A 26,783-nucleotide genomic window follows, 5' to 3' on the forward strand; every position below is an offset into this window, starting at 1 on the left:
GTTTGTGGAGCAGCAAAGAGAGTCTCAAACCATCCGACAAAAGAATTTGCCTCTCTCAAAAAATGCTTTCTAGGAAGTTATAAATCTGTACACTAGCTCTCAAGAACAAGAATTGACGCTATGTTCTAAAACTGTTCTTAATAGATTTTGTCAGACTTTTCAAGGCTGAGTTAGACAGTAAGAGAATCAATGGTAATGAGGAAAAAAACAGGAAAATAGTTCAGGATTGTCAGATCAGCCATAATCTCAATGAATAGCAGAGCACACTTGATGGGCTGAATAACCTCCTTCTGCTCCAACGTCTGTGCTCTAAGTACAATTTATGTAATAAAGTTTTTAACTTAAATCTGTGCGCAAATTTCATCTCAGACTAACTTTACAAAATTGTGCATAATTGTATACAAAGGAAAAGCCTATTCACTTTAATTGGTGGGGTCTTGCAGCTTTGGGAATGGTAGTCTGGGTCAGATGGCATACATGCATGCAGCTTTATTTTCCCGCATGATCTAGTTGTTGTTTAGACTCCGATAAGGCTTTGGCAATGTTCCTTTCTGAGAGGGAAAAATGTCAGCAACAACTTCCAATTCATTCACATTTAGCCTAAGATATATTTAATTAATAGCTGCAACTTCAGTCATCATTTAAGTCAATTAATGTTTTGCCCAGCTGCCAGAGAAGGCTGGTTTAAAAGGCATCTGAATGGATACATGAATAGGAAGAGTTTAGAGGGATATGGGCCAAATACTGGCAAATAGGAATAGATTAATTTGGGATGTCTGATCAGCATGGACGAGTTGGATGAGAAGGTCTGCTTCCGACCTGTACAACTGTATGATTCTATCAAAGGCTCTACATTGAGCTGCACTGCTTGAGGGATTGTTTTACAATAATACTTGGAAGATCATTGAACAAATCTCCTAAACATTCATTGACTTCCCAGCCGAAACCTGCTACTCATTTCAACCGCATCTCCCGGGGCAACAAATTTAACAGTCCAAAATGATCAAAATTGGAACAATCAGATTGGTTGATTCAATATAACACAGGGTCTTGCATTTCTCAAAGTAATCTCTTGAACTGCATTTGGAAAAGACATGAAAAGATATTGGGGGCATTCTGGCGAAGTTTGCCGATGATTCGAAGTTAGGTGGACAGACAGGTAGTACTGAGGAGGAGGGGAGGCTGCAGAAAGATTTAGATAGTTTAGGACAGTGGTCCAGGAAATGGCTGATGAAATTCCACATGAGCAAATGTGAGGTCTTGCACTTTGGAAAAAAGAATATAGACATGGACTATTTTCCAAACAGTGAGAAAATTCATAAAGCCAAAGTACAAAGGGAATACTAGTCAAGGATTCTCCTAAAGATTAACTTACAGGTTGAGTCCATGATAAAGAAAGCAAATGTAATGTTGTCATTTATCTCAAGAGGTTTGGAATATAAAAGCAGCAATGTGCTTCTGAGACTTTATAAAGCTCTAGGTAGGCCCCATTTAGAATTGTGTGTCCAGTTTTGGACCCTACACCTCAGGAAGGACATACTGGCATTGGAGCGTGTCCAGCGGAGATTCACACGGATGATCCCTGGAATGGTAGGCCTAACATATGATGAATGGCTGAGGATCCTGGGATTGTATTCATTCGAGTTTAGAAGGTTGAGGGGAGATCTAATAGAAATTTACAAGATAATGCATGGCACCTGACAAATGCCTCAAAATAGCATTCATCATGTCCACACCAGTTTCTACAAACACAAACAACAAACTAAATCACCCGAACAGAGAGAAAGGCACCAGGTTAATGCCTTTCCAATGAATGGTATATCTGAAAATGCTGCACTACTTCAGTGCGACACTGGTCTGTCAGCCTACGTAGTGTTCAAATCCTTGAGTAAAGTTGAAACCCACAACCTTCTGACCTAGAAATGAATCTGCTACCAAAAAAAAGCAATGCTGGGAATAAAATGTTCATTTGGTAACCACCAGAGAACAGATGGCACCCTTTTAACACCAGCGAACTGCTGTTAATTGTGGTGTCCTGCTAAAAATAAAATCACCTTCATCAGCTTGACTAATTAAGCAAGTATTTTTAAGAGTGGAATAATAATTGATAGCTAAGAAACTATTCCTTCCTTATTGGATATGCCACCACTCTCAGTGGTTGTCTATGTTGACCCAAGTCAATTAAATTTGGGACCTATACCAAATCACATTTTCAGCAGAGAGTGCCTTGTAATAGAATGTGGAACATGGTTTAAACTAATTAAATCTAACATGAAATTTAAATTGTTTACCAACGTGGAGTAACTGAGACAAATAGCAAGGAACAGCTAGGTAAGTACAAAGCAGGGCAGCACAGTGGCTAACACTGCTACCTCATAGCGCCAGGGACCCGGGTTCGATTCCAGCCTCGGCTGACTGTCTGTATGGAGTTTGCATATTCTCCTTGTGTCTGTGTGGGATTCCTCCAGGTGTTCCAGTTTCCTCCCATAAGCACAAAGCTGTGCAGGTTAGGTGAATTGGCCATGCTAAATTGCCCATAATGTTTAGGGATGTGTACGTTAAATGCATTAGTCAAGGGTAAATGCAGATAATAGGCAGAGGAATGGGTCTTGGTGGTTACTCTTCAGAGGGTCACTGTGGACTTGGTGGGCTGAAGGGCCTATTTCCACACTGTAGGGATTCTCGGAAGGATAGTGGAAACTTTCTATTGTCAAACAGAGGAGGATCATATATAGCAAAGCTACTGGCATAAACCAGTTGAACTGAATGGCCTGTGTCTGTGTTGTAAATTCTATGGAATATATATATCTTTCTGAACAAACGGCAATTGAAAATATTGGGCGGCACGGTGGCACAGTGGTTAGTTAGCACTGCTGCCTCACAGCACCAGAGACCCGGGTACAATTCCCGCCTCAGGTGACTGACTGTGTGGAGTTTGCACATTCTCCCGTGTCTGCGTGGGTTTCCTCTGGTTTCCTCCCACAGTCCAAAAATGTGCAGGTTAGGTGAATTGGCCATGCTAAATTGCCCATAGCGTTAGGTGCAGCAGTAAATGTAGGGGAATGGGTCTGGGTGGGTGCGCTTCGGTGGATCGGTGTGGACTTGTTGGGTCGAAGGGCCTGTTTCCACCCTGTAAGTAATCTAATCTAATCTAATCTGCAACTTTCAGCACAGTAGAGGAAGCTGACGATTTAATCTCTCTAAACGCATAGTTACTGCCAGCACTCACCCATTTTCCCATCCTCCACAAACAGCACATTGAGTGGAACCAGACAACTGAAATAGAAGACGTCAATGTTGTTTTTCACAGCAACCTGAAATAACAATAAAACTGGGTTAAGCCCCACTGGAAAGAATGAACACATTAATAAAGCAGTCCAAATGCATGGTGAATAACAGTACTCAGACTTAACCAAAGGTCTGTTAATTTTCAACTGCAATTCAATGCTTTTAACTTTGACAGCAACACAGCTTTTCATCAAGAGAAGGTAACATTTGAGAGCTACATCCAAAAATAACATCATCCATCAGAGCAGATTGCTCATTCTTCATCCATCAGATTATCTTTCAGCAGTTTTGCAATTTGGCTTTTAAGGAAATTTACATCTCTGCTCAGTTTCTGTAGCTGGGTTTATGCAGTTGCATCAATCAGCAAAATAAAATACTATTACAATAATTTGTTTGAAGAATAGGATAATTCTCCTCTTCCGCTGATCAACATCGATTCCATACCTAATATCCAAAAACAGTTCACTGTTATATTGCTGTTTCTGGGAGCTTGCTGTGTGTAAATTGGTTGCCTGGTTGTCTGTATTACAATAGTATCTATATTTTAAAAGCACTGAACTGACTAAAATGTCTTGTGATGATTTAAGGTCAGGGAAAGCAATTTCTGTATTCTTCTTGTTCTTCACACCAATGCACAATGTACATTTAAATCATCAATTATATATAGAGATACTTGACCATTATACCAATGGTCGTATACTCTCACACATTGGACTCTGTTGTTTTTCAAATCTATGCCCATAATATCCATGGATCCAAGCTTGAAACTTTCTTGCATCCTTTCTGAACATGGTAAAAGCACATTTTGTTCCCCTCCAAGATCTCTCCCTCTGATATCCTACTCTGAGGATGGATGGATGGCTATCGAACAGCCACATTGTAGTTTGAGCCTCTGAAGAAGTGGTTACTCTCAGCATCCACAATGTCTAAAGACATTGGATCAAATTCCACGTATATGCTGACCAATTCAGCACCGAACTCTACACCTCCCCACATAAGAATCCCCAGAGTGTGGAAGCATACCATTCGGTCAATAAGTCCACACAAACCTTCGAAGAGCATCTCCACCCAGACGAAACCCCACCCCATAACCCTCTTTCCACACTGCACAAGAACAAGCCACTTCAAATACCAGTTAATAGCTTCATTGTAAAAACAACTTGATTGAAAATGAATACAATTAGATTTGCTTCTCTCTTTCTAGAACTTGATTGCAGGTATTTTTACAACACTAGCTGAAATGGATTTCAATGAAGCTGCAGCACTCAGTTGGAACGAGAAACCTAGTTTATTCTCATATACCATAATTAGTTTATAGTTTTATTCCTTGCAGGCTGCTTTCCACATGCAACCATCTGTAACCAACACAAATCAATGATATAATTCATGGAAGAGTTTATAATGCATTTCAAGTGGTAACTGGATTTTTGAAATAATAAGTAGCATACCATTATTAATGATCTTTAATGTTCTGAAGAGCTACCTTGCATCATTTCTGTAACCCTTATGAGACTAAACTAAAAGCAATGAGGTTAAAGAAAAAAATACAAGAGAAAAATAATGGAAATGAAGTTAAAAAAAGGCAGAAGAGTGAAAGCCCTGAGGCAAACCAGTGTGAACTCCACTTACATGGTTTCTCATGCCCTCAGGCCATCATACAGCACTTAATTGTTAACGAAATAGTTTCAAAGTGTCATAGAGCTGTGTAGCATGGAAACAGACCTTTCAGTCCAACACGTCCATGCCAACTGGATATCCTAGATTAAACTAGTCTCATTGGCCCATGTCCCTCTGAACCCTTCCTATTCATATACCTATCCAAATGACTTAAATGTAATTGTACCAGCCTCCACCTAGCATCTCATTCCATACACACACCACTCTCTGTATGAAAAAGCTGCCACTTAGGTCCCTTTTAAACCTTTCCCCTCTCAACCTAAACCTATGATCTCTAATTTTGGACTCCACTACCCTGGGGAAAAGACCTTGGGTATTCTACCTATCTATGTCCCTAATGCTTTATAAACTGCTATAAGGCCACCCCTCAGCAAAGTGCTGTTGCTACTGGTAATGTAAGAATCATGACAGTCATTCTAGACAAAGCAAGGTCCCACAAACAACAAAAAGGAAGCATCCCGATTTTTTTTTTGTGACGTTATTTGAGGGATTAATACTGGGTATAATTCCACAATCTTTCTTTAAATAAAGCCAATTAAGTTCATAGAAGAGGAGGAGGAGGAGGAGGACAGGGTCAGCTTGTTGTTTCATTTGAAAGGTGACATACCTGTCAGTGCCATGTTTCCTCATGCTGCTTTGGAATACCAATTCATGCTCAAGTCTATGCAATGGGACCTAAATACACACCGCTTTCATCCAGAAGCAAAAGTGTGAACAACTGAGCTGCAGCTGATACTCCGGGAGGCTGGTATAACTACATAATAAACCTCAGAGGAGCATACGTTTAAATTGTACTTTCTGAAAGTATAGTCAGGGAAGATTTCTTCCATGCTCTGCATTTTTAATGTGGCGCACACAGCCACAAAGACCATCTCCCAAGCTTGATTAAAATTCTAATGAAACCTTTTAAGGTATTCATGTTACAAGCAATTCCCCAACAAATGACAGTTCAAGCCATGTTTGTGTATTAAAAACTAATTCAGAGATTTACTGTGAAAATGTTAGGCAGCTTTCAACATATTAGTTCATAATATTGAGAATTAATATTTAGAAAAAAGATTTTATCTTGGCAGGATCTGTTTTATTCTTCAAACGCAGTGCATCCCCCACACACTATAGGCGTATGGGCTGGTTGTATGGAGATCCATGCAGCAATAATGGTCATGGCAGTGCAAATACTCATCATATTATTTGAAGATCTGGGTACTGAACCACTGAAATAGTTATATTTTCATCTGAAAATAACTGACCTCAAATGCCTACTCCCAAATATGATGCCATAATAATGCCTGGGATTGTCAGGTGGGAGTAGGGTGTGTGGTGATACATATTATTTGAAGAGTAAAGATGATTAATTATACAGTTCCACTTGGGAAGTTGCAGTAATTATTAGTTTCCTGTGGTGCAAAAAGACCAAAGCAAGCAGTTGCTAAGCAGTGGATGCTGAACTGGATGTAGACTATCACTGCTCTTCATGTTCCATACCCAATAACAAAATAGTTTCAGATTTAGAAGGGGCAGGAGCCATAAAGCCTGCTGACAGGAATGATCTGCCAATGGCATTGCCATGTACCACTATTTAATCCCAACAGCGAAGCTGACTAAACATGTCATGTGGCAATTTTCTACAAACACTCAACCAGAATCTGGAGATAACCATTGAATGGATAGCACGGCTTTTAATCCGCTCCTACATTTCTTCCTGTAAAATGGTATCAGTGAAGGATGTGCTTAAACTTTTATTTAGTACTTCCTGTTGGTTTCAACTCTGATAACTCTAGTTGAATAACTCCACTTTAGTCATTACCACTTTCACAGTTACATCTTGCCTCTGACAGATGTACTCAGCCAGCATTTTATATAGATTTATTTTTACCTATAGTCTACAGCAATGCAACAAGCAATTTGACTTTATTCATCCTGCCAATCTCCCAATCCTACTCATCAAACCTTATCAATATATCCCATTCTCCTTTTGTGTTTCTCTTCACTTTATATGCATCTGTCTTGTTTGTCTCAATTAATCTTGTCGATTACAAGTACAGCATTCTACTACTTTTTTGGAAAAGTCCTTGTTGCTTGTGGCCTTGTGTCAAAATAAAATTTTCAGTATTAGCAGTAAACAGGGGCAATTTCATTCAAGCTTCTTGCATGGTTTTGACTGCTGAGCATGGATCATATCATCAAGTATTAACAGTGTAGAAGACGTGGCCTTAATGAGGAATTCATTTGCATCCAAGTAAGTCGACACAGGTTGAAACAATGGTTGTGGAGTTGGGAGGTGTCTATGTGTAATGTATAAATTAATGCCTTTAAAAGCATGCAATGATTGACTTCAGTTCTACCTTCTTCAGCTGGCTTTCTGCAGTCTAACAACCAGGTCAGTAGTAGGTAAAACAACAATCTATGCTACTTTCTCCCCACCCCCACCCTCCTCGAGCTTATCTCTCCACCCTTCAGGCTCTCTGCCTTTATTTCTGATGAAGGGCTTTTGCCCCGAAACGTCGATTTTGCTGCTCCTTGGATGCTGCCGGAACTGCTGTGCTCTTCCAGCACCACTAATCCAGAAGCTATATGAAGGGTTGACTAATGCAGAGCAAAAGATCCTAAGGTCATTCCCAGTCTGTGTAGAGGAGACAGTGGAGGACTGCGACTAAATTATTGTATGTGTTATGCAGCGTGGCTGGTACAGCTGAGACAAGCATCTGTTTAGTACTCCCACCATAATGGCAGCAACATGTGAATTGATATGTGTTCTGTTCTCCAAACTGTACCACCTTCTACTTGTCATTCAGAACAGGGCTAATACTCTTGGACATGACTTTAATGGTCATATAACTCCTTCATGACTTTAGCAATGTAAAACACATGTATTACAATTAAGTATATCTCATTTTCTGCTGGCAAGGCCAAAAAAGCTCCTGTAGCATAGGTCAAGTTGTACAAATCCTCTGTCAAGAGTTCAGACAAAGTGTCATTGGGTTTGAAATGTTAACTTTTTTTCTCTCTGCACAGGTGCTGCCAGAGATGTTGAGTTTCTGCAGCATTTTGCTTTTGTTTCAGATATGAGACCAGATGAGCCAAACAGCTGCCTGCTTTGCCATACATTCAGTGCAATTCTGTACAATTCACTGAGAAGAAACTGATGCTAACACCTACATCAGTTATCATTAAAACTGGTTAGCACTGCTGCCTCACAGCGCCGGAGACCCGGGTTCAATTCCCATCTCAGGCGACTGTCTGTGTGGAGTTTGCACATTCTCCCCGTTTCTGCGTGGGTTTCGTCTGGGTGCTCCGGTTTCCTCCCACAGTCCAAAGATGTGCAGGTCAGGTGAATTGGCCATGCTAAATTGCCCGTAGTGTTAGGTAAAGAGGTAAATGTAGGGGAATGGGTTGGTTGCACTTCGGCGGGTCGGTGTGGACTTGTTGGGCCGAAGGGCCTGTTTCCACACTGTAATGTAATCTAAATCTAATCTAATCTAAAACTATTGGTATGTTTAACATACTGTCCTGGTTTCTAAAGTTGGAAACCATTCTCTGAATTGTCAATTACATTTCCGCAGAATGGCACCTTTAAATATCTTAGGGGTTTTATCTCCAAGACTGACCTCCTATGAAGTCATTCATAGCAATATCAGAAACCGGTTCAGAAACATTATTTTTGTTTTTATTATTCAGCTATCATAGCGCAAGAACAAGCCTGACCTTTCTGAAATGCCTGATAAACTACTGAAGCCATTAGGAACAACTGAAGGAAATCTATATGCCTTTCTTACTCTCTGATTTGTAGATCTGCAAAATTTTAACAGATAACTTATTCTGTCATATATTTATGATACTCTCAATCAATAAAACAGCTGTTCACTTGCATATTGTGAAGTCTGTAATATATTTCATCCACTATAATTATAACAGATTACCAAAACATTGTTCCATTTTCGTCATTGTTATTGCATATTTGCTTTTCCAGGACTGTCACGTTCATCAATAAATTACTGCACTGGCGAGGTGCATGAACTTTCCACAAATGGACCCCCATATGTCTTTGCAACATTCTACTGGAATGATCGGGGCATTTTCTGGTGTGCAGAGTATACAGCCAGAATATCCAGCATTCCAGTTCAGAAGCATGGAAACTGACTGGGAGTAAGCACTTCTCGAGTGGGAAATCTATGCTGATTAACATAAATCATGTACTTCAGAGATTTCATTCCTTGCAAGTCTTTTAATGAATAGAAATGCCTTTGCTTTGACTTCGATGGAACTCGTCGTGGTAATTTATTTCATTATTCAATGCCTTCCACCTGCTAGCATATGAAAGTGCTAATCACAGAAATATGAACATTTGGATTGTTTTTTTGACACCAATATGTATCAGTGGCTGCTCATTGCCAGCTGGATGCCATTCACAGGCAATATCCTGGCTGCTTATTAATATAACATGACCTTTAAATCAAAGAGAATAGTGGCAAAACTGCTGCTCACTGGGATGTGGACAATCGTCATTTCTACATTCAAATGGAAGCTGCAGTTATCAAATAAATTATAAATTTAGACTACCTGCAGTAAATATTGTTTTTTTTCAGATAGTTGCCTCTGCTTATTTGCATATCATGTAAATTCATTACAACTATAACCCTACTGTAATAGAGCAGCCAATCACGAGGGTACCTCAACAAAACAGGAAACGCTCCAACAACAGAAGTTGGCATTTAGTCACATTTATACATAAACAACTGTGCAGACTGTCCTGTCACATGTATGACTGACACATATTGAAGATAACAAATTGCTTCTGTTGAAAGGAAAACAATTGCCCCTCCGTTACAGCTAATATTAACCATCTGAGGTTACGGAAAACACTGCAGCCAGAACTGCATTTACAATTCTGCAGAGTGACACCAATTCACTTCATTTCAAGATAAAATGCTTGAGGTTAATTTTTAGCATCATAAGTGTGACAAACAAACTAAAATAATGTCAGTAATGATTTAAATACAGGCCAGTTTGTTGCGTGATCAAATCTGAAGTTCTTTTGTGTTTCTAAGTGGAAGCCTTTCCTTTGGTAGTTTTTTTAAAAAATAAATGTACTGACAGGAGTCTAGTTTTTATTTTTGACAAAAGCTCCAGAGAGATTCAGAGTTGCCACAGTTTATGCTACACTGTGCAACCATAGACTGACACGCTGTTTTCACTGCACTCTAAGCCTTCATTCATGGTTCACCAAGTTGTAAGATGCAACCAGAGCTGTGTTTAGCACTGCTCTCCTTTCTTCTTTTATTGCCAAGTGAGGCAAAGCAAGGTAGTGCTAACATAATACAATGGCCCTGTTCAGTAAAGCATTGTATTCCCAGTTGTCAAGGACACAAGTGGGGGGGGGGGGGGGGGGGGGGGTTAAAGAATGACATCCTAGGAAGTAGGAAACTATATTTAAAAGACTTCTGCTGGTCATTTTGTCAACATCAATCCCACATGGTTTGAGAATCAATATAGAAGATTAAATCCAAGTAAAAGATGTTTGAAAAGATAATTTCAATGAAATTTGGAAAGACTTTTTACAAACCAATGCAAGCTAGGGTTAGACAAAGGCCTTGCACTTCATTCAATTTATGAAATCTAAACTCTGCGTTTTGAACAGTCTGGACCAAACTAAACACCCAACACCGAGATGATGCCTATTTTCTCTGTTCTTTCCAAGTATCAACATATATGGAAGTCATACCATGCTTAGCATGCCTAAAGAAAGTTGCATGCGATAACAAAGGCACAACTACACCAGTTACAGCAGCATACTCTTGGCCACAACATACTCATTAATATCCTGCCTTCCTCCTGTATTTACACAGCCACTCTTTTAAAATAATGTGTTTAAACTAATAAATTTCAGTCTCTTTCTACCTCTTCTGATGCTCCCACTCCCTGACAGAGTCCTCATGAAGGCCTGGTTTGGCTATTCCTCCCCAATAGGTCAGCCATGTACAGGATCTAGGCTAAACTACTGAAATTGCCCCAGATAGTTTACTGTTTATTTGATATAGGGCAATAATTCATCAACATGACTACGTACAGCATCTGCAATGTGCTTAATAGTTTGCGTTCCAATTTTCACAAACTTACTATAAGGCTGCAAGGATCATAATACCAAAGAGAGAATTCAAACTGCTTCCCCTATCACCATCAGTACAGAACACAAGAGTCTCACCTGAAGGTTATTCAGTGGCTCCATTTTCATCACTGGCCCAATGGTATTCAGTGGTAAGGAGACCTCAATGCTCTGATTTGGCATCAATGGAGTGTGAATTGGAAGTGGAGTTGTGGGGATCACACCAAAGCTAGAGAAAAAAAACAGGTGAATAAGACAGGTCCATATTTTCCCAACATCCTCTTGTGCTCGAGATACTCAGTATCTGGTGGAACATCACTGAGAAGTCAACCTCACTAGTTAGGTTGCGTTGGATGAGAACAAAAGCCCACTCCCACTCAGAGATCATTAACACTTTGCCTCTGAGATATCAAATAAGCTACAGGTAACATCTCTCAGTTGATTGGATACATAATCACCACCAGACTGGTGGATCTGTTAACCAGCTGCAAATCTCTCTAATTTCTCTTTTGACACCATTACTGAACTAATACTGGCTAGAATGGGAAGTTAGGCTCAACTGAATCTCTGAGTAATTCTTAAAGCTCTCTCTTTCTAATCAGAAATAAAATACCTGGCTAATTTCTTATCACAGCACTATCATGAAGCAATGACATTCCAAGAAGTTGAAACCTATTTAAAAGCCTTCTGCTGGTCATTTCTGTCAACATCAATGGTATGCCCGCTTGCTTTACAGCTTAGGTCTGCCTCCTGAATCTAGAGATTCACAGGAAATCATGAAATGAAGGCACGGTAGGGAACAAACAGTCTAAGTAAATTAGATTTTTTGGTTTTCCTGGTAAAGGCAGTGTGTGCTCTCTCTTCTCCCCCCACTCCTCATCTTAAAAAAAAGTGTGTTCTTGGCAGTGAGACTCAGATTTGACAAAGTGGTCAACACAATCGACAATGGGATGGAGAGATGTCACAGGTCACACTTCATTTAAGAACCAATGCAGATAAACAAAACTCAGGATCCACAGACGTGAAGGAAAATATTAAATAAGACTACCAGGGGATTAACCTCAGCATTCTGTCTGTGAGAAGACTTATTTGACGGATGGTTAGTTTAGATAGTTGAACAGATGATGAAGGAAGAGGGGGATTCAAACTAATGGCCCAATGGGATGACTTCTAGACAGAAAGGAAGGATGCACAATTTAAAACGGCCTTCACATAAACTGAGGAAGCACATTCATTTGGGATAAGGGAATTGAGGAGCATTTCATCAAGGAAAGTAGATAAGGAGAAAGTACAGTTTAAACTATTTTATTAGGAAAGATAGTTGCCAATACAGAAAAGGATGGAAAAGAATAATCCAAGGTGCGCTTATATACTGGTATGAGCATAGGAAATAAAGTGCAGTATTGTGTTTGAACTAAGAAACAGTTTGATTTAGTGAGATAGGCAAAGAGACAATCAAAGGGAGAACAAATCTTTCATGCTATGTTGTGTCAAGGATTGATGCAGTGATTAATGTAGGTGAATACATGGTTAAGCGGAAGAAAATAGGAATGGATAGAGCATCACTTTGATTGCATCTGAAGGACAGGAATAGAAAAGGACAGTAGCAGGGTATCTCTAGATGGGCACTGAATACAGTAATATGCTGGATGCACTGCTAATTGAGGTTAGAGAAAAGATGAACAATGTCTTTCTTGTAACCATAAGAGACTTGTGGTCTTCCTGACACAGACTAGGACTTAATAGTAGAGAAGAGAGAATAGTAAAGAGAGTTTACCAAAATACTTAAAACTCTTAAGAAATTTAGGGAATCCACAGAAGCAGGCTTTACTGAATTGGCTCCTATTGGGTAGGGTCAAGCGAAGTCACGGTAGGTAACGATTTGGATTACGACAGTTTTTTGAGGGAATTAAATTTTGCGCAAGCTAAGAACATGGCAAAAATTACTTAAAAGGGAAGGTTTTAACAAGATATTGATTATTACAGGAGTTGGTTATCTCAGGGTTGGGGAGAATGGGGGAAGCAAAGATGAAGCCAACTGAGGAGGAAAGAGGCATTAGGGAAAAAAGACATGGGGAGCTGTAAAACTTCAGAGGAAGAAAAAAACAAGAGGGAGATAGAAAAAGTGAAAAGGTAGAAAATACAAAATTAATTCTGCTCAAATTTAACCAAAAAGGCATGAAGAAATTCAGAACAATGCAAGGGCCTTATATTAATTATCACTAGTTACAAGATGAAAGACAGGCAGTGACAAAATTATTAGGTCATGTTTTGACTATTTTCTCTGCTGGGCTCGTGATAATGGGAGAACAGATAGCTGAGCTGAGAACTCAGTATGACAGAAGCTCTCAGTATCATGAGAAGAGCTATTGCAGAAAGGTTAGGAGCATTTAGGTAAACAAAGCTTTGGAAATTAAACTGATCATTTCAACTGCAAGATGTGACTGGAACTGGCAAATTGATGATAAATCCATTCACAAATGTTACAAAACTTATTGGGTTGAAGTTGCATCCTGATCATTTGTAATGTATACAAAACATCTTCAAACAAAAAGGGGGCAGAAAGAACAGATTTGTGAAACTTGCATCCATTGACAGAAGCAGGTTTGATACTTTGATTAAGGGTAGCTTCATCAAGGGACCATCTGAAAGTGCAGCATGTAAGTACACAGTGCTGGACAAAAATTAATTCAGAATGAAATATCTCCAGTGAAACGGATGTCTTGAAGGTCTTAAATTTGATATCTGTAACCGAAGTTGTGGTTGTTAATGATCCAAATTTCAGAAAAGCATTGGACAATGTCCCATACAGCATGTTGATGCACTGGGTATATGAGAGAAGAGATGGTTTAATGTTGGACCAATGTCCAAATGGAAAGTAGTCAACAAAGGGTGACATGGAACAGGAAGATATGAGTGAAAACAAGTTCTCGTGGTGTCCACAGGGATCAGCGTTATACCCATTAATTATTAACATTTCTAAAATTGATTTAGAGTAAAGAATACTGACATGTGTGTCTAAAGTAAATTACTCTGGGTTGGGTGCAATGACCAATGTGAAATAGTCTGAAAGGAGCCCAGACAGGTTAGCATAGGGTGCAAAAGTTAGGAAATGAAATGCAATATAGTTAAGTGTACAGGCATGAAACTATGTTATTGAGAGAATGTGGAGTGGACATTTTATGGTAACACACGAGACAATACTGTTCACTAGATAACAGAGACAAGATATCAAATAAAATGCACAGCAAAAAGGGAGACTCTTATATCAAAGGCACCATTTTTGAAGTTGCAACAGGCATTGTTGAGGTTTGGAAAAGCGAAAGGCTTTGGATAGTGGAATGCTGAAGCAAAAACAGAGAATGCTGGGAAATCTCAGCAGGTCAGGCAGCATCTGTGGAGAAAGAAAAAGAGTTAACATGTCAGCTCAATAGGTTGTTTGTATGGAGTACTGGATTTGGAATTATAAGACAAGTTAAAGCTAAGGGTGATAAAGGAGATAGGAAATTGATACAACAGTTTTTGAGAGTGCAATGCAATTTGTAGAATTGTTCACCAACAATTGGGCGGCATGGTGGCACAGTGGTTAGCACTGCTGCCTCACAGCGCCTGAGACCCGGGTTCACTTCCCGCCTCAGGCGACTGACTGTGTGGAGTTTGCACGTTCTCCCCGTGTCTGCGTGGGTTTCCTCCGGGTGCTCCGGTTTCCTCCCACAGTCCAAAGATGTGCAGGGTCAGGTGAATTGGCCATGCTAAATTGCCCGTAGTGTTAGGTAACGGGTAAATGTAGGGGTATGGGTGGGTTTCGCTTCGGCGGGTCGGTGTGGACTTGTTGGGCCGAAGGGCCTGTTTCCACACTGTAATGTAATCTAATCTCATCAGATTACTGGAACAGAAAATGATGGCAGGTTACTTAAACAAAAAACTGGGCAAACTCCTATTGGTAAAGGAATTACTGGGCAATTTGACGACAATTGAAATAAGGAAGCCGATAGCAAATTTGAACGAGTAAGCAGAATAGATCCAAGATATTCTTTGTTAGGTGCTTTCACAGGCAATCTCTGGTATAAACATTACTGGCTATTATTCATGTATAACCATAGACCTGGAAATACGGAAAATTGTTTGACTGCTCTGGTGGACGGTATTCTGACAGGTGACCAGCATCAATTTTATATTTCCCTAAACTCTTCCCATCGAAGCTAATTACAGCTCTCCTACCAATTCCAAGTTTACCAAAGCGAATTGTAGTTCTATCAATGCTTAAATCAGGTTCATCAAAACTAATGATAGTTTGCCTGCTCAGTCTTCATAGTAGATTCATCAAACTCATTATACTTATCTAACCCTCCCACAAATGAAGGATTAAAACTTGGATATTCTTGGCTGTGGAACTATTCATATCTGAATCAATCATGGGGGTAGGCCCCCATTATTCTATACAGACAACCCCTTTTATCCTAATATCTTCATGAATAAAACCACCAGCAAATGAACAACAAACATAAACAAGGATTTCCATTGAAACAGCTCAGTTTTAAAGCTACTTTCGACAATATTTGTTCAGTAATATTTATTTTGCTGAAAAAAATCCGCAGTCAAAAGAACCATATTAAGAACATTCAGTCAAATCAAAGTTGATCTAGTCATCCATGAGAGATTTAACATATTTAGATTTGTCACAATTATTAATTTAACATTAATTTCTTTGAAACTTTAAGTTGCTATGCTCCTTAGGTGGCAGCAATCTGCAGCAAATGTTATTGGAGGAGTAATGAGGCTGCTCCCAGGCATAACTGTTCTGGCAGTGACTAACATAAGTATCCAAACTAAAATGGTTCAATTGCCTGAAGTAAGACATATTACAAAAAAAATCAGTATTTGACTTATGACCACTAAGAGACTCTTCTTTTGAAGTGTTCAACATTCAGTTATTACCACAGTGTCAGCGTGCAATGCTAAAACATGGAGAACAGAATGGTCTGATGGTCACTCCCGGGATTGGATCACTGCTCTCAAATAGGTCAGAAGGAGGAGTTCTGCAATTGGTGTAACACTGAGGGTGATGAAAGAGTGAAAGTCCAGTCACACTTTCATCAGGAAGAGGGATTAGTTGCCACATTGTTAAAAATGAGGTACTGTAGATCAATTCACATATTGGCCATAGTGCACTTTCCTAGTTTAGAAAATAATTCAAAAATCTCAAGTTAAACCTTGGTTGGATACAAGTACATGCTGGACATTTTCCAAAATATTAGAAATGTACATGCTTAAGGTGGGCAGATGAGAATTTACACTCAACATTTGTCAACCTTAGGTCAATGGCAGCATTCTCCAAGTTGGAAAACTTGATCGAGGTATACAAGCAGGACAACCTAATCTAAAACAAAAAAAGTTTCCCACTGTACCTGATCTACTTGCCTTGTAATATCAATCTGAACTGTCATGGGAGTAACTCCATCAAGTGCTCAAATAGGATTCACACCAGCTTTGATTTTGATGAATAGCAGAAACTGCTTTGCAACAATGCTCAACAAGAATCTAACTGCACCTTAAAACTTTGAAATATTTGGTATTAAGTGCTCAATTGACATCAAAATCAGGCTTAGATGGACATCAATGTCTCCACCTTTGTAAATCTTGAGTGCAGATCAGGCTAGCTTCAGTCCTGAGTACTTAGAACATTGAATCCCAACAGTGTGGAAAAAGCCATATGGTCCAATAAGTCCACACCAACCCTTCAAAGAGTAACACACAGAGACCCATTCCCCTGCTCTACATTTACCCCTGACTAATGCATTTAACTACACATCCCTGAACATTATGGGCAATTTAACATAACCAATTCACCTAACCTGCACATCTTTGGATTGTGGGAGGAAACTGGAGCACCTAGTGGAAACCACGGGGAGAATGTGCAAACTCTACACAGACAGTTGCACAAGGTTGGAATCGAATCCAGGTCCCTGGCGTTGTGAGCCACCATATCGCCCAACCACTTCGCTGGCATCAAGCTTAGAATTAAATAGCCCTCAGCTTTACATTGGCATTTTTGCTCGAATCAGAAGATACAGGGACTAAACCTTATTGGACAGTTGCCATAAAGAGAGAGCGGAGCTCTGGTTCCACATTGTGACATCTGCAGATCTTGCTTCCAGTTGAATAAGTATAACTTGGGATTCAGCACCAAACCCTCACTCTGCAGCTAGTTCAGTATATGAGTTGAGGGAATCCATAAAACACAATCCTTTTACAGGACAAGCATCAAGTCGACAAAGTTAAAAAGCTAGTCACAGCGATGGAAGAAGTGTTTGATATCACAACTCAGCAGCCTGAAAACACTTCCACTAATGTGTACTTATTCGCCAAGGAAGAGCATGGAAACATGAAAACAAAAAACATTTTAAGAAACAACCACTTTTTCAAAAAAAAATTGCTATCATGGCAGCAACAAATTTGACACAAAACCAAATATTGCAGACACTAGAAATCTGAAAGAAAGAGAAAATTCTGAAGACATTTGTCAGGTCTGGAAGCATTTGAGGAGATAAACAGAGTTAACATTTCAAATTTGTGACCTGCCATGGAGTCTGAAATGTTAACTCTGTTTCTCCTCCACAGACGCTGTCAGAACTGAGTACTTCCAGCATTGTTAGTATCTTTCCAATTCTGATATTGGCAAGAAATAGCATTTCAATATAAATTCAGATCAATTGAACATTCTGTTAATTACAATTTTTGTGTGCATTTAAACAGATAGCTATTTGAACATCTGTTAAAATTAAATCCACACAATTGAAATCTTTGAAGATCCTTGACTTACAGTAAATGGTTACGTCTATTCAAATAGAGGCCAGTCGTATCGGAAAGAACTCAGCCCGGAACAAAATTAACGTTCAGTGTCAAGCTGCATTTTAGTATCTAAATAGTCTGTGACAAGTGGTAGTCACAGACAGATCATGCAAGGGAAATGGGACAGCTTATGAATTTACTAACACTCGAAGGACAGAATCCATGAAGTCAGGCAGAACACTATGGACAGGGTGCCGTCAAATGTCAGCTTATCCGACCAATGGAAAAATTCTGCTTTTTCTTCAGTGTCCATAGATTCAAAATTGATAAATCAGTGAGCAATCAATCACAAAAAAAAAGTGGATGAGCTAAACTGAGATCTTTAATCAAATGATAAAAGGCTTTAAAAATCAAATCCCATTGCATTAGTCTAACTGAAATAGATAGTCTGTAGTCTAAACCTCATTTTTTGCATTTAAAAAATAAATTTAGATACATTGCATACCCTGCCGGGAGCTGTGCTGTTGAATGAGATGTATGTTTCCACATACCATTAGATACTTGTCCATGCTTAACTGCATCCTGGAAAGTGACTTGCAAAACCTGTCCATAAAATCAACATCACAATACTGCACAAGCACACCTGAATTTCAGTTGCAGCTTGCCGTGGGACTGCAGGGCATGTGAATGGTGTTAATATTATCTTTGACCTGAGAAGCTCTAATGATTTTTTTTTGTAAATTCTTAACTAAAGTAAAACAAACCCAGAAAGGCCTGAGGGGATGATGGGAATGATCGAGCTGCGTGAAGGATGGCCATCATTTCAAGAGCGATGACCACAGGAGACAAACAACCTTTCATTTGGATGTCCCTCGCACAATGCTGCACCATGTCAAAATCATAAACATTTAGGAGTTCTACCAGAGAGGTTCTCTGCTGGTAAAAGAGTTCCATAAAAGACACATATTAAACACAGAGTCATAGAGACAGCATGGAAATAGAACCTTCAGTCCAACTCATCCATGCCGACCAGATATCCTAAATTAAGGTAGTCCCATTTGCCAGCAGTTGGCCCATATCCTGTGAGCTTAACAGCTGGAAACAGAATTGGCTTAATGGCAGGAGACAGAGAATGGTGGTGGAGGATTGTTTGTACGGACAACCCTCCACCATACATTAATATGCATACACTGAACTCAGAACGGTAACTCTGCTTTCTCTCCACAGATGCTGCCCGACCTGTTGAGTTTCTCCAGCATTTTGCTTTATACTTCAGATTTCCAGCACCCACAGTATTTTACTTTTAGATCTTCTAACACCTTGTACTTAAACATATCATTAGAACATTTCTGGGGTCCCTTTTCTGCTCATATTCTTTGTCCACTAGGGAAGTAGAAAGGATTAGACTAAACTCACTCTCAACACAATGTCTCAAGTAACATCCGTATATTTGATCTCTAGTAAGTTGAAACTTTATTGCTGGAACAGCACAGCAGGTCAGGCAGCATCCAGGGAACAGGAGATTCGACGTTTCGGGCACAGGCCCTTCTTCAGGAATGAGCAGAGAGTGTTCAGCAGGAGAAGATAAAAGGTAGGGAGGAGGGACTTGGAGGAGGGGCGTTGGAAATGTGATAGGTGGAAAGAGGTCAAGGTGAGGGTGATAGGTCGGAGTAGGATGGAGGCGGAGAGGTCAAGAAGAAGACTGCAGGTCAGGAAGGTGGTGCCGGGCTGGAGGGATTCGGCTGAGACAAGGTGGGGGGAGGGGGGATGAAGAAACTGGTGAAGTCCAAGTTCATCCCCTGTGGTTGGAGGGTTCCCAGTCGGAAGATAAGACGCTCCTCCTCCGACCGTCGCGTTGTTGTGGTTTGGCGGTGGATGAGTCCAATGACCTGCATATCCTCGGTGGAGTGGGAGGGGGAGTTGAAATGCTGTGCTACAGGGTGGTTGGGTTGGTTCGTCCGGGTGGCCCAGAGGTGCTCTCTGAATCGCTCCGCAAGTAGGCGGCCTGTCTCCCCAATATAGAGGAGGCCACACCGGCTGCAGCGGATGCAGTAGATGATGTGGGTGGAGGTGCAGGCGAATCTGTGGCGGATATGGAAGTTTCCTTTGGGGCCTTGGAGAGAAGTGAGGGGGGAGGTGTGGGCGCAAGTGTTGCACCTCCTGCGGTTGCAAGGGAAGGTGCCGGGAGTGGAGGTTGGGTCGGTGGGGGGTGTGGATCTGACAAGGGAGTCGCGGAGGGAGTGGTCTCTACAGAAAGCTGATAGGGGAGGGGAGGGAAATATATCCTTGGTGCTGGGGTCTGTTTGGAGGTGGCGGAAGTGACGGCGGATGATGCGCTGTACATGGAGATTGGTGGGGTGGTAGGTGAGGACCAGTGGGGTTCTGTCCTGGTGGCGGTTGGAGGGGCGGGGCTCAAGGGCGGAGGAGCAGGAAGTGGAGGAGATGCAGTGGAGGGCACCGTCGACCACGTCGGGGGGGAAATTGCGGTCCTTGAAGAAGGAGGCCATCTGTGTTGTACGTATTTTGAACTGGTCCTCCTGGGAGCAGATGCGGCGGAGACGAAGGAATTGGGAGAATGGGATGGCGTTTTTACAGGGGGCAGGATGGGAGGAGGTGTGCCCGAAACGTCGAATCTCCTGTTCCCTGGATGCTGCCTGACCTGCTGTGCTGTTCCAGCAATAAAGTTTCAACTTTGATCTCCAGCATCTGCAGACCTCACTTTCTCCTCGTTGATCTCTAGTAAGCCTGAACTGGAAAAGTGTTAGAATTGAATTCCAGGCTTCCACTGATTTGGACTTTGTAGCTGTAAGGACAGTGAAACTGACAGCCTTCAGCATTACTGGTTTGAAACTGACAGCAATTTCTTCAATGCACAGCTTCAGTTATACATCAAAATCTAGAATTTTCTGTTACACTATTTGCTAAGTTCCAGTGAATGATGACCAAGTAGGAATTACTGAACGAAAAGGAACTTGCACTTCTTTCATTAGTTTCAACTCAAAATCCCTTGAAAATGTTTTACTTTGTTGATTGAGGTGTAACAGGATTTTTAAGTGGCACACAGAGTAAGTACCTACTGAAAAGCCTTTTGTGGTCCATGAAAATTAATTTCATATTACGTACATTATGACAAAAAAACATCCAAAAGTACACTCTTGAATGTTTGCTTTTTCAGATTTCATGTTAATTCCATGACTATGTCCCATTTGTTTCATTCCCTGCAAAATTATATAAGTGAAAATTTTAGTCCATTTTATGTACCACGTTCCTGCCGGTGACGATACTTCACTACGATTAGCTACCTTACCCTGTTCGATAGTATCACTATTGAGGGACACTGAACAGATCCCTCTGACTTGGCATGAGATTAATAGACTAGACTATTAATCCAGTGACTGAGGTCCGGGGAGTCTGGGTTCAAATCCTGTCATGGCAGATGGTGGGAATTGAATTTTAAGAAATATGGAATTAAGAGTCTAATGACAACCATGAAACCATTGCTGATTATCAGAAAAAAATCCTGTTAAATGTGTAACTTAGGAAAGAAAACGGCCATCCTTACCTGATCTTGCTTATTTGTGACCCCAGCCACACATTGAGTTAATCAATGCTTGTCACAGGAAGGTCATGCATAACAAATCTAATTGAATTTTTGAGGAGGCAACCAAGTGTTTAGATGAGGGTAGGCGAGTTGATGGGGTTTATATGGATACTAGGAAGGCTTTTGATAAGGTCCCACATGGGAGACTGACAAAGATGGCAAAAGCACAAAAGATCCAGGGTAACTTGGCAAGTTGGATCCAAAGTTTGCTTAGTAACAGGAGACAGAGGGCAGTGGGAGACCTATGTGTGTGACTGGAGCCTGGTGTTCCACAGGGATCAGTTCTTGGTCCCTTATTGTTTGTGACATTCAATAATGATGTATATACGAAGGTGGGAGGGATGATAAGCAAGTTTGCAGAATGCACAAAGATTGACGGGGTGGTTGACAGTGAGAAGTTGTTAGTTTACAGGAGGATATAGATGGATTGGTCTGATGGGGCAGATCAGTGATAGATGGAATTTAACCCTGTTAAATGTGAGTCAATGCACGTTGGAAGGAGGAATAAGACAAGGGAGTACTTGGCAAGACCCTGGAAGCTCAGGGGAAGAGGGGGATCTGGGGGTGATTGTACATGAATCTCTGAAGGTGGCAGGATAAATGAATAGGGTAGTTAAGGTACGTGGGACATTTGTCTTTATCAGTTAAGGGTATAGATTATAAGAGCAGGTTGTCATGTTGGAGCTGTACAGTACTTAATTTAGGCCACAATGGAGTACTGTATGCAGCTCCAGTCAACACACTATCAGAATGATGTGATTGCACCAGAAGCGTTGGAAAGGAGATTTACCAGGATGTTGCCTGAGATGAAGCATTTCAGCTACGAAGAGAAGCTTGACTGATTCCCGTCTCAGCCCACTCCCTGTATCTGCATGGGTTTCCTCCAGGTGCTCTGGTTTCCTCCCACAGACCAAAGATGGGCAGATCAGGAGAATTGGCCATGCTAAATTGCCCATAGTGATAGGTCCATTCGTCATGGGTAATTGTAGGGTAATAGGGTAGGGGAATGGGTCTGGGTGGGTTACTCTTTGGAGGGTGGACTTGTTGCGCCAAATGGCCTGTTTCCATACTGTAGGGAATCTAATCTAATGGTTAGCCTGGGCTATTTTCTTCAGAGTAGAGAAGGTTAAGGGGTATCTGATGGTGATGTACAAAATTATGAGGGGGCATACACAGGGTCAGTAGAAAGCAGCAGTTTCCCCAAGTAGACAGGTCAAAACAAAGGGTGCAATTTTTAAGTGAAAGGCAGGAGATTTACAGGGGATTCAAGGAAAAGTTTTGTCACTCTGAGGATGGTGGGGGTCTGGAATTCACTGTCTGGGAGGGAAACTAAGGCGGGAGACCTCACAAACTTTAAAAGGTACTTGGATGTGCACGTGAGGTGTCATAACATTCAAAGCTATAGGTCTAATGCAGGGAAGTAGGATATTTGTAGGTACTAGTAGGCAGTACAGGCTTGATGGGCCAAAGTGCCTCTTCTGTACTGTATGATTCCATCAATGTGGTTAACTTGGAATTGCCTTCTGGGCAATTAAGAATGGGCACCAAATGCTGGCGTGGCCAGCAACACACTCATGCTGTGAATGGATTTTTAAAAATCCAGGACATTAACTCTGCTACATTAGGAGTATTAATTGTAAAGCTCTTAGACCGGAGAAGGTCAGCAAACTCAGCACAGAATTACTGTCATCCAGGTCTATCCAATTAAGTATGAAGACAACAATATATTATAATTTCATATTGTATAAATTAAGAAATCATTAGTTTGCAAGAAGCAAAGTGGATTTTTGTAACTTCCTCTTGCTTAACTCTCACTGCTCAGTACCTCTGGCCTTCTGAATTATTTACACACCTAAGACATTCCAATGTAAATTAGGGGACTACCTATAGTTAATTATGACAAATGCAGCATTCCTAAAAATGACTAGAACATAGACACCGGCAGCTGATGTAGAATAAATGTTTTTACAGGCAAGAAGGTACAAGGTTTGGTTTGAGGCATGTTCCTTGCTAGCTGATTTTGGCCAGGACTGTATTTCAGAAACAGCTATTGTGTTCAGTTCACCAGCCAATGGGAGGCAGCAGTCTGCCAAATCCCCAATTCTTGGTTGCTATTCAGAGGTCTCTATTGGCAAGTGTGCACAGGAACAATGGGTGAGGACTGGGTTAGTAACACCCAACATGGAACAAGGCTGATTAATCAATCTTTTGGCCCACATTTGAAGAATGATGCTGTAAAAAAATATGCCAGAGCGTGGTCATTGCAGCAGATAACCATCCCCGACAGTCAAGGGAGAAAAAAAAACAACCAAAAGGAAAGAAAACAGATTATTTTTCCAATAACTAAATGATTCTTCATTCTTACCTATTCTTATTGAACTGAATGGCGAAGTCAACCATGTGTTGTAGAGCCTTGTTTGTGAAGTTCATTTCCATGTAAATGTGACCCTGCCGTCGGGAAAAGGTGCCAGCAATCTCCAAACCTTTAGCTTTCACTGCAGGTAACCATACCTGGAAAAGAAAGGAGCATTAGCTTCCACTTAAGGACAGTGAGGTTGCTAAATCGAGTTTATCAAACACAATATTATTGCTCTCCTCTATTCACATGAAGCATGATTGACGTGTCTATACCAAAAATAGCATTATTGTGCCTACCTTTCAACCATACACTGCTTTTAAAGTTAAAAATCACTCAACACCAAATTATAGTCCAACAGGTTTAATTGGAAGCAGTAGCTGAAGACAATCACCTGATGAAGGAGCGTTGCTCCAAAAGCTAGTGCTTCCAATTAAACCTGTTGGACTATAACCTGGTGTTGTGTGATTTTTAACTTTGTCCATTCCAGTCCAACACCAGCATCTCCAAATCATGACTACTTTTAAAGAGATCACTAGGATAGATTTTGAACTTTAAAATACAAATCCGTTTTAAATTTCTATTCACAATTTTAGGTTTATAATACCATAAGACATAGAAGCAGAAATTAGGCCATTCGGCCCATCAAGTCTGCTCCATCATTCAATCCGGGCCGATAGGTTTTTCAAACCCATTTGCTAACTTGCTCCCCGTAACCTTCGATCCCCATGGCAATCAAGAACATATCGATCTCTGTTTTAAATATACTCAATGAGTTATGTTGTCCACTTAAGAACAATTTCGTCGACTTGGATGTTACTTAGATCACAAGAACAAAGAAACTTTATAGCCCAGGAACAGGCCCTGCGGCCCACTAAGCCTGAGCCAATCCAAATCTACTGTCTAAACTTGTCGCCCAATTCCTAAGCATCTGTATCCCTCTGCTCCCCACGCATCTTAAATGAACCTACTGTGCCTGCCTCTACTACCTTTGCTGGCAACGCGTTTCAGACACCTACCACCCTCTGTATAAAGTACTTGCCGTGTGTATCCCCTTTAAACTTTTCACCTCTTACCTTGAAAGCGTGACCTCTCGTTATTGAATCCTTCACCCTGGGAAAAAACTTATCACTATCCACCCTGTCTATACCCTTCATGATTTTGTAAACCTCAATCAGGTCCCCACTCAATCTCCTTTCTTTAAATGAAAACAATCCTAAGCTACTCAACCTCTCTTCATAGCTAGCACCTTCCATACCAGGCAACTTCCTCTTAAACCTTCTCTGCAAAGCATCCACATCCTTTGGTAATGTGGCTACCAGATCTGTACAGAGTTTTCTGAATGCGGCAGAACCAACGTCATGTACAATTTTAACATGACCTGCCAGCTCTTATACTCAATACCCTGTCCGATAAAGGCAAGCATACCATACTCTATCCACCTGTGCAGCAACCTTCAGGGTACAATGGACCTAAACTCCCAGATCTCTCTGCTCATCAACCTTTCCCAAGACTCTTCTGTTCACTGTATAATTTGCTCTAGAATTAGACTTGCTGAAATGCATCACCTCACATTTGCCTGGATTGAACTCCATCTGCCACCTCTCTGCCCAACTCTCCAGTCTATCTATACTCTTCTGTATTCTTTGACAGTCCCCTATGTTTTCTGTTACTCCACCAAGCTTCGTGTCATCTGCAAATTTGCTCATCATACCAACAGTGCCCTCTTCCAAATCAGTTATGTATATTACAAACAACAGTGGCCCCAGCACTGATCCCAGTGGAACACCACTGGTCACCTTTCTCCATTTCGAGAAACTCCCTTCAACTACTACTCTCTGTCTGTCTCCTGTTGCTGCTCAACCAGTTCTTTATCCACCTAGCTAGGATACCCTGAACACCATGTGACTTCACTTTCTCTATTAGTTTACCATGGGGAACCTTATCAAATGCCTTACTGAAGTCCATGTATATGTCATCAACAGCCCTTCTTTCATCTATCAACTTGGTCATTTCCTCAAAGAACTCTATTAAGTTGGTAAGGCACGATCTCCCTCACACAAAACCATGTTACCTATCACAGATAAGCCCATTCTTTTTTCAATATAAATAGATCCTATCCCTCAGTACCTTCTCCTACCACTGACGTCAGACTCAGTGGTCTGACGTTTTTCAGAATATCCCTACTACCCTTCTTGTGCAGGGGGACAACATCAGCAACCCTCCAGTCCTCCGGCACCTCACCTGTATTTAAGGATACCACAAAGATATCTGTCAGGGCCCCAGCTATTTCCTCTCTCGCCTCCCTCAGCAACCTGGGATAGATCCCATCCGGTCCTGGTGATTTGTCCTCTAGCCTACCCAATACATCTTCCCTACTTATGACAACATAATCCAGACTAATTAAACTTCTATCTCTAATCTCAACATTCATCATGTTCCTCTCCTCAGTGAACACTGATGCAAATTAATCATTCAGAATCTCATCCATTCTCTCAGGTTCGACACACAGCCTTCCTTCATTATCCTTTAGTGGACCAATCCTTTCTCTAGTTACCTGCTTGCTTCTTATATAAGAATAAAAGATTTTGGGATTCTCCTTAATTTTGCTCGCTAAAGCTATTTCATCACCCCTTTTAGCCCGCTTGATTCCTCGTTTAGACTGGTCCTACTCTTCCAATATTCCTCCAGGACCCATTCTGTTCTTAGCTGCCTGGACCTTATGTATGCTTTCCTCTTCCTCTTGGCTAGTTGTACAATTTCTGCTGTCATCCACTGTTCACTAATCTTGCCTTTCCTACCCTTTGCTTTCAACAGGACATGCAGTATCTTTGAAAGCCTCTCAATGTGGACTTCCCTTCAAATAGCTGTGTCCAATACACATTTCCCAGCTCCTGCCTAATTTTGATATAATTGGCCTTGGCCCAGTTTAGTACTCTTCCCTTAGGACCACTCTCATCTTTGTC

At 40.9% G+C, this 26,783-nt stretch overlaps 1 protein-coding gene across 3 annotated transcripts in view; it reads right to left on the reverse strand.

The window, feature by feature from the left end:
- Nucleotides 1-26,783, reverse strand: part of LOC122564151 (AP-2 complex subunit beta) — a 318,942-nt gene that overhangs the window by 106,054 nt on the left and 186,105 nt on the right. For all 3 annotated transcript variants that reach the window (XM_087977539.1, XM_087977536.1, XM_087977537.1), the window contains 3 exons: nt 23,827-23,972; nt 11,168-11,297; nt 3,230-3,314 (listed from right to left, as the gene is read on the reverse strand). In XM_087977539.1, the coding sequence (XP_087833665.1) occupies nt 3,230-3,314; nt 11,168-11,297; nt 23,827-23,972 (361 nt within the window). The remainder of the gene's footprint in view (nt 1-3,229; nt 3,315-11,167; nt 11,298-23,826; nt 23,973-26,783) is intronic.

Source organism: Chiloscyllium plagiosum, unplaced genomic scaffold (genome assembly GCF_037043375.1).
Source record: "Chiloscyllium plagiosum isolate Xiang-an unplaced genomic scaffold, Cpla_swu_hap1 HiC_scaffold_31, whole genome shotgun sequence".
NCBI lineage: Eukaryota > Metazoa > Chordata > Chondrichthyes > Orectolobiformes > Hemiscylliidae > Chiloscyllium > Chiloscyllium plagiosum.